This window comes from Calidris pugnax, unplaced genomic scaffold (assembly GCF_001431845.1).
Source record: "Calidris pugnax isolate Ruff unplaced genomic scaffold, ASM143184v1 scaffold133, whole genome shotgun sequence".
Lineage (NCBI taxonomy): Eukaryota > Metazoa > Chordata > Aves > Charadriiformes > Scolopacidae > Calidris > Calidris pugnax.
In genome coordinates, this window is record NW_015090977.1 from 869349 (window position 1) to 878097 (window position 8749).

The 8749-nt window shown below is 57.2% G+C and overlaps 1 protein-coding gene across 1 annotated transcript; it reads right to left on the reverse strand.

Annotated features, from left to right (window-relative positions):
* Positions 1 to 850: 850 nt before the first annotated feature.
* Positions 851 to 8054, reverse strand: LOC106894370 (nucleoredoxin-like). Its single transcript, XM_014953002.1, has 4 exons — positions 7955 to 8054; positions 7158 to 7337; positions 4415 to 4539; positions 851 to 1915 (listed from the first exon to the last, which is right to left on the reverse strand). The coding sequence occupies exons 1-4, from the start codon at positions 8052 to 8054 to the stop codon at positions 1733 to 1735; spliced, it is 588 nt and encodes a 195-aa protein (XP_014808488.1). The 3' UTR covers positions 851 to 1732.
* Positions 8055 to 8749: the final 695 nt, after the last annotated feature.

The window sequence follows — 8749 nt, forward strand, 5'->3', positions numbered from 1 at the left end:
ACCTTGAGCCTGAAACTGCTCCAGCTCAGCAATTCCATCTCCAGAGCGCCATTCCAGCCCCAGTCTCATCAAATTGACCCCAAACGACTCAATTCTCCAGCAAAAAAAAAATGCTGCTTTGCTCCAGTTCCTACCGAGTGGCTCCTGGAGCGGCTGTTGCAGCACTGAGCTCATCACCAGCCTGAACTGCAACGTTCAGAGGGGAATACGGGTTCTCCCCCTGAAAGAAAATAAACCCGAGCTGCTGCGTGACTAAATGCTACAGACCCTGTGGTCTTTCAAACCACAAACCTGTTGCAATTGTCCTCAAACCAGCAGGCAGCCGCCGTGCGCACGCTGGGTGGCAGTGGGGGGCTGGAGGCGACGCTGCTGCTCAGCCTCTTCCACGCAGCTTGAGTCCAGCCCTTAACCCTGCAGTGGGCAACTCGCTGAAAAAAAAGCTGCTTCCTCAAAAATCTCCAGTAAAGGGGAGAGGAGATAATTTAGGGTTAATTTAGGGTGGGTTGCTCACAGCCCAGTGCCCAGGGAGGCTGTTCTGCTCCTGCCCTCCCCGGCTCAGCAGGAGCAGCACGACTGCTCCTCCACCATCTCACCCGTCAGTTAATCACTGCCCAACAGGAGAGTTTCTGAAACGTGTGAGACACGGGGTGGATTTACACGGTTCCAGCCCATTTCAGGTGGGCTCCCTCTCCCCGACGGCGAGACGCGGCAATCGGCACCTCCGGGGACGAGCTTATTATAACGGTTTTATTACAAAGTTCCAATCACCATGTACAGTTTTTACAATGTCACTTTTTGGGGGCTCGGCTGCGCTGCTTGGGTTAGGGAGGGATTCTTTTTTTTGTTGGGTTTTTTTTTTTGGTTTTTTTTTTTTAAAGAACAGCACCATTAATGTTGGGTTTGGGACACACCTACGAAAAACAGCTCGATCAACTAACATAGAGGGGAGAGGACAATTCATACCAGAGAGAGGGACAAGAGGGGACAGGGAGAGCACAAGGGAGAGGTGAGGGCAGCCCGATGGTGGTCCTCCTCCTGGCTCAAGAGAGGGAGGGAAGGAACATCCACCCATCACAGGTGGATCAGGGGGTGACCCCCCCTATAAACAGGGCCAGCAGCACCTAAGGCTGCTGGTGCTTGGGGTGGGAGGTGGGAAACCCACCCGGAAAGGTCTCAGCCCCAGGAGGAAGAGCCTGGCTGCGCCGTGGTCTTTCAGAGGTTGTCAGCAGTTAAGACTTTGTCTCGGCCTCGTCAGGGCACTCGCATGGGAAAGTCGGACGGGCCAGGGGCGAAGGGGACAGTTGCCTTATTGCTTCCTTAAAAGTCATTTAGTCAGCAGGGGTGGTAGGAGAGGAAAGAAGGGGGGAGAAGAAGGAGAAGAAAAGAGCCCCGAGAACCCCATCCACTGCCTGATGCATACGTTGGGAAGAACACCATGCAAAAAGGTTTGCCTGCTAGCTAGTGCCGTGTATAAAGTAACGATATGGTAACAGTTCTGGCCTGGTTATTAGAGAATATATCACCATGAAGCACAAGCGAAGTCTCCAAACGCCAACGACTCCCTGCTGAAAGTGCATCTCAAGGAGTTTGCTTAGGAGAAGGATTCACTGCGTAGAACAAGGCACCACAAGAAGGTTGGATACTGGGTCGGGCGTGAGGACACGCTGGAGAATCCACGAGCGGCAGAAGAGAGACCTAGTTTTAAATAACGTCTGTTGGTGCAGAAGCCCCCTTAGATGGGCTCGGGTTTTAGCTTGTCTGCTAGAAAGTCGCTGACAAAGGCTTCCACGATCTCGGGTGTGATCTCCTCCACATCCATCACGTACTTGGCCCGGGCTGACATGTCCAGGATGGTGAGCAGGGGGGCAGCCTCGGGCAGGTTGGTGTAATCCCGCAGGGAGTCGGTCATGTCATCCTGGAGGCCAAAACGAGAGGGAGAGAGGAGCCATCAGCACAACCAGGAGCAGTTTTCTGCTTCCACACCACGGTCCAGCCCATGGATATCTCCTGAGCGCTTGGGCCTTGCACCAGCATTGCAGGACCACGACCACAGCAGGCAACACCCTCGTTGCTGCCTGCTCTGCATCAAAACCAAACCAAGCTGATTTATCCCAGGCTGGGATGGGATGAGGCCCTCCTCCAACCCCTTCCACACATGACACAGCTCCCAGCACCCCTAGAGTGACCCACCACCCCGGACCACCCCAGAGCCTCTGGGAGAGGAGCACATTTCAGCATCTTCAGCTCAGGAGCTAGGAACAACTAGATGTGGGGACTCGCCAGCCTTCTGCCAGCAGAGCCATGGCCTTGCCGCTCGCTGGGGCAGATGTGGAAGGGAAAAAACAGAAAATGGGAAAGGGACGAAAGTCCATGCTTTGAGCCAACGTTGAAACCCCACCGGCAGGTCCAAGTAGAACGCCGCAGGGCTCCCTATCGGGGAACTGCTCACTGGGGAGAAGGGCTACCTTCCCTTCGGCCAGCACAGCACAGCTCTGGGCAAAGGGGACAAAAACCACTCTGTCTCTGCCGGGGCTCCGCAGGGCAAAACCCGGCGCTGGGACGATTCACCTCCTGCTCACGGCCAAGCCCACAACGTGCGGCATCCAAAACGGGGGGGAGGATCCCCTGAGCCCCCACCCAAGGGCAGCCATAGAAATCAATCAGTCTGGTTAGCGGCTGGTGGCTCTGCGGCACACGGCGGCAGCCGCTGGGTAACTCCTGTCGCGCCTCCCCTTCCATTGCAGGGGTTTCTGGCGCAGCCGGACCACGTGGCGGGGAAGGGCGAGCGGGGCTGGGGGGCTCAGCAGCCCCCCACCCTTCCCACCTCCCATCCCAGGTGTCGGGATGCCTCATCCTTTATCCCATCGCCAAAAAAAAACAGGGACAGGGACCAAAAAAAAAAAAAGGGACCATTTTTTGCATTTTTAATCAATGCAAAACCAGCCCAGACGGTGCTGGGAGAGGAATGGGAGGCGCCTGCTCCGGCCATGGCTGAGCTGCTTTGTGCATGGGGGCCGGCGGAGACCTGGGGCCAGCGCTCCCGGCTATTGAGGTGACGGATGAATGGGACGTGCTGGACGCTCCCCATTCTTCGGCCCGGCCGCTGCAGGGACGTCGGGAGCCTGGATGAATAGCAGCAATGTTTCAGGGAGGAAAAGGCTTCACAGGCTCTGGGGGAGGGGGGCAAGTCCTGGACCCTCCCAAACCAGCCTTTCCAACAAGGGGCTTATTCAGGGGCGCAGGGCTGAGCTGGGATGCTCGGAGACCCGTTAAGGCAGTGGGAGCGGGAACGCCTGGCTGGAAGGGGCCGACGGGGCTGTGGGAGGTGGTGGTGGGGGCCTGCATGGTAAAGGGGGGGCCTGGGTGCGGCGGTGGGGACCCTTTTGTGCGCAGGGCGGCTCCGGAGGGCCCCGCTTGCGGCACACTGCGGCTGTGACGTGAGCGTGGAGGGACGGAGCAGGCGCATGGACACACAGCTGCTGCCACCTGCCCAGGCACCACCTCGGGAGGGGAAGCACAGGTCTTGGAGCTTTTTCAACCTTCACACAAAACCTTTCTCATTTTCAAGCCTGCAGCAGGGCACAACACCTGTGCGGGGGGCAAAGGGAGGCCAGAAGCCCCATTTTCTCATTGCCCCTTTTCTCCAGCAGAATCCCGGCTCCAAGCACTGCTGCCTGAACACACCCCAAACACCATCCCAGCCACCAACAGCGTGGCCAGCTCAGGAAACAGCCCTCATTTCACAGAGGAACAGGCCAGTGACACGATCAGCCAAGCCTCAGGGCAGGGCAGAGCTGGGCCAGCAGTGGGAGCACAGCCACAAGCCATCCCGCTGCTCTCCCAGTGGCCCCTGCCCGCTCCCAGGGGCCATTTTGTCCAGTATCACAGCACAGCACAATCCTGTGGGACTGGGGATGCCTCCTGCAGGCACGCCCTTAGGGAAGAGGCTGCAGCACCGGTCCCTGTCCTCCTCTCAGGGTGGGAAGGAAGGCAGCAGCACCTCAGCGAGGAGGGTAGCACCAACTGGACCAGCTGAAACCCACACCCCATCTCCTCTCCCCTGGCCCAAGCAGCTTTCCTGCCCACACAGCCTCAGGGTTCAAGGGGGCAGCTGGTGGCTCCCTCCCACCTCCCCCAGCCCCTCTATGCCCAGCCCTGGCAGCTCCCTCGCCCACCTTCAGGTGTTTCCACCTCTGAGCAAATGCAGCTGGGACCCCTTTGCCACAAGTAATATCCAGCAGTAAGCACAGGGGACCGAGCCAGAACTCAGGTCTGGTTTTGCCCCACGATCCCTGATTAGCAGCAGTAACTCCGTGCCTCAGTTTACCCACCTGAGCAACGGTGGCACCCAACCCAGCTCAGTCCTGGCAGGAAGACACAGCAGGACGCAGCCCCACGCTCTCTTCCCGCTTACCTCGCCCGCCACAAAGAAGAGCAACGGTGCCTCCTCATCTTTGGCTTTGTACTTGGCAATGATTTTTTCAGCTATGGGTTGAATCAGTTGTTTCGCTGCCTCCGACTCTCCGTCATCCTCCGAATCTGCAGGGCAGAGGGGTGGGGAGACAAAACAAAAGAGGTGAGGCAAAAAAGGAGGTTAGGATCAAACAGATGCAAACCGGCCAGGCGCAGGCAGCTCTATCCCACAGCACCACCACGGAGGAAACCAGAGCCCGGATGCACAGCACAAACTTCAAAGCCGTGTGGCTCTGTAGCAATTAGGGAGCAGCTGAAATGTGCTTTTCATGTGAGACAGGGAAACATGTAACAGAAGAGCAGCTCCTGCTCCCCAAATACTTCACTGCTCGCTCCCCTGGTGCCGCTGCTGAAGCGCAGGGACAAACAGGCACAAAAAAGCCGTTTTGCAGTTTGAGAAGTGTCAGGATGTTTTGAAGACCAAACGAAGGCGCTGATCTGAGGCTGCCTGCCACCCCTGCCCGCCACCCACCATCCCTCCGCCTCGGGACGGCTGCTCGACTCTCCGCGGCAGCAGCACTGTGAAGGCAGCTTTGATTTGACAGAGGTAGAGTAGAAAGAGATGGCAACATCAATCAAACGCCAGCCACCACTGAAGTTCAAATACTGAGCTGGGAAAGAGGAAAGACTGCGTCCTTGAGCAGCATCGAGATGAAACGATTTCAATTCGGGGACAACTTTTAGCATTAAAAAAAATAATAATAATAAAAAAAAAAAGTAAGAAGGCAGAAGAGAGGCCCCACGTTTCCCTGTCACTTGCAGCTCTTGTGGTCCCTGATGTAACCACCCGACAGGACCGGTCCAGCCCCCAGCTGGGACAGGCACTGCCCACACCCAAAGCACTCTCTGCCCTTGGCTCTGCACTCCCTTGCTCTCTCCTCTGGCTTCTCCAAGCAAAGCAGGAGACGCCAGAGATGCTGCATTTCGGGGTCTGTCCTGTGTGGGCGACAGTAATAAATACGTAGAGTTGTGGGGTTTCTGGGGGGATTGATTTTCCTACAAGCAAGCTCTGCTGGCGGGGCTCCAGGCAGCCCTGCACACTCTGGCTAACCCAGCTCTAAACTCTCCGGGGGCGGATGTAGAGCGGTCGGGATTTTATTCACAACCAGCTCTTGCTAAACCTGTCTTCTCCTGGGGGTGCTGCTGCTCCTGCAGCGCACACACCAGTCTGCTGGGGAGGTGGGGGGTCTCCCAGCAGGACAGGGGCTGACCAGGAGCCCCCCATCCCCAATGCCTGCCTCAGTGCAGCACCAGCTTTGTCTGAGCCCCAGCACTTCGTTTCACCCAGGCCAGGTATCCCCTCCAGCGCCGAGCGCCCCAGGTCGGAGAGGGCTCTCCCAACAAGTTGTTTGCAACAAGGTGATAGAAAAAAAAACTTTGCTCAGAGCAAGATAAAAATAACTCTTTCCAGGGGCCTGCAGCGCTGGCCCCAATCAATCAAGGCTCAGCGTGGCCAGCCGGTCCTCCCCGCGCGAGGAGAGTATTTTTGGCTCGGCACTCACGTCCCCTGCTGGGCTATGCTGAATAAATAATCAGGGTTCAAAAGGAAATCTGGAAGGGAAGAAGGGAAAGAGTGAGAGCCACGTTATCAGCGCTACAGAGAAGGGTGTGCTGCTCACAAAGGGCGTGCGAGGAAGCCGGACATGAGCCCTGCCCTGGGCCAGGCCCCTCGCACAGTCCTGGAAGGCTTGGGGCAAGGGGGGCTTCTTCAGCAAACCCACACCACAGCTCCAGGAGTGCTCAAGGGACAGCCACGCTCCCTCCGAGAGCACAGGACCCCTTCGTCTCACTCCCTCCAAGGCTCAGCCTACAGCACAGCTAATCCCAGCCATAGACCTCGCCTGATTTAACTGTCCATCACGGGCAGGGAAGGGATGAGGAATGAGCCAGCTGTGCTTCAGACGAGCTCTAGGGCTGTTTCCAACCACAGCGGAGCTTCATGTGTGGGTTAGCAGTGGGAGAGGGACAAGAGCTTTGGGGAAAAGCCTGTCCTGTCCTGCAGCCAGCACCCCACAGGGGGAATACCCAAGGACCAGCAAAGCACAAAAGAGGCCCCTCTGTCTGTCACAGCCCCGCTCAGCCCAGGGATTCAAGCCCTGAGCTGTGGTTTCCAGCAGAGCTGTAATCCTTCCCAGAGACGCTTCCTCTGCCTCCTCTGAAACATCACGTGTGCCTGAAGTCCCTGCTCCAGAAAAAGCTTTTCCCATCTTTACTACCACCGACCGTGACAGCGTATTTCACGTACTCCCCAACACCTCATCAGCATTCCTCTCCACAGCCGCCGCTAAAGCATCTTTGATATGACAACTCCTCTCCACGGCAGATCACTATTCTGTCACATCCCTCGGGTTGCTGGGCTGGAGCTGCAGGAGATCCATGGGCAGGGGCAGGCTCTGGCCAACCCCTGCGAGCTGCAGCAGCCCAGGCAAGGTACCAGGTCTTTCAGCCCCCTTGAATCCCTCCAGGGGACTCCACGGGGAACTCTCTCTCCTCATGGCCTTTCCACACACAGCCCTGCTCTTGGGTGATGGAAAACGCCAAGATGTCGACGTCCCTTCCCACGGACACTGTCACAGCTGGAGACAGGTTCTCAGCCCGGTGGCCCAGCTCTAGCTGTGCTGGCCAGGTAGCCCAGCCCCCTTCCCAAGCACAGGCTCTGCTTTCAGAGCAGCGATGCTCCGTACCTACAAAGAGAACGAGGCAGGGGCCCTCATTCAGCTGCACGGCGTTGGAGTCCGTCAGCTCCAGCACAGGTTTGGGGTGCCAGGGGAATTCGCGGCATTCCACGTCGTTCAGCACCTCCACCCGCCCCTGCCGCGTGATCACCTCCCCCTTGGAGTCCAGGACGATGAGCGTCGGGATGCCTGCAACGGAAGAAAAACAGGAGGGATCAGCCAAAGCGCGAACCGGCCAGCGACAGGGCGTGGGGAGAAAGGCCTTTTTCCTATCGCCTCCGGCTCTGGCAGGAGCCCAGCGAGCCTCTGCGCAGCTCACGCAGAATCGGGGTCCCTGGATCCTGTTTCCCTCCCAGCAGAGGGCTGGAATTCAGCAGCCCGAGCAGGAAGCCAGGAGACAGACTCTGGCATTTTGGAAGAAAAAAAGATTCAGATTAGATCTCAGGAAGAAATTTTTTACTATGAGGGTGGTGAGGCACTGGAACAGGTTGCCCAGGGAAGTTGTGGATGCCCCATCCCTGGAAGTTTTCAAGGCCAGGCTGGATGTGGCCTTGAGCAACCTGCTCTAGTGGGAGGTGTCCCTGCCCAGGGCAGTGGGGTTGGAACTCGATGATCTTTGAGGTCCCTTCCAACTCTAATCATTCTATGATTCTATGATTCCCTGCCCGAGCGCAGGCAGGGATCACCACCACCCGGTGCTCCTGGATGCAAACCCCACCAGACCACGCAGGGACCACCACCCCAGCGCCGAGACAGGGATAATGCTCGAAGAGCCCGGTCCCCGGTTCGGAGAAACACACGCAAACCTTCCTGCAGGGTGGACCGCAGGCAACAGCGGCCAGGAAGCAGGGTGTGTTCCTTCCCAGAAGGAACACCATATATTTCAGCAGCCACAAAGTCCTCCATCAACCCCCACGCCCCTCCAGCACTCAGCGCTAATCGCCCAGCCATTTCCAGAGGACAGGGACGTGTCTAACAAGTCATGAAGAGAGAGATAACTGGTTAACTATGTCCCTCTATACGAAGGAGGACAGTACAGATCTGCCACAACACGCCCCTCCTGAGACTAATGAAGCTGTGCAGGAACATCCAGGATCTACTGGATGGTGGCACTGGGCAGGACGGGGCTCAGGGAACATCTGATGAGGTTCTGGCCCTTGGCACAAAGCAGCATTCTGCCCCCAGTTCTAGGGCTGGAAAGCCCCATCCTAAAGGAGAAGCCATTACAAGGGAAGCAAACACACTTGCAGCAGAAATTTAGCACAAGTCACCTATTCAAGAGCGGCCAGGCTGGCAGCAGGGCAGGGTGGACACCAGCTGGTGACCGTCCCATCTGATAAGGCACAGACAGGGCTTTCCTGCCACAAAACTGTCACGGGAGAGTCAATAGGAGCAGCTCATGTTGGTGACTTCATCTGGAAAGTACACCATTCCTCTCACATGGAGGAGACAAAGAACATCCCCCAAACCACAACTGGCAAACCAAAGCAACTCAAATCCAAAGCAACTCAAATCCTCCTAGCCCTCGCCCAAAGGTTCATTTTAAGCTCATTTGTTAGAAATACCCAGCAGAGCCATTCTCTGAGCAGGGGGGACCCAGT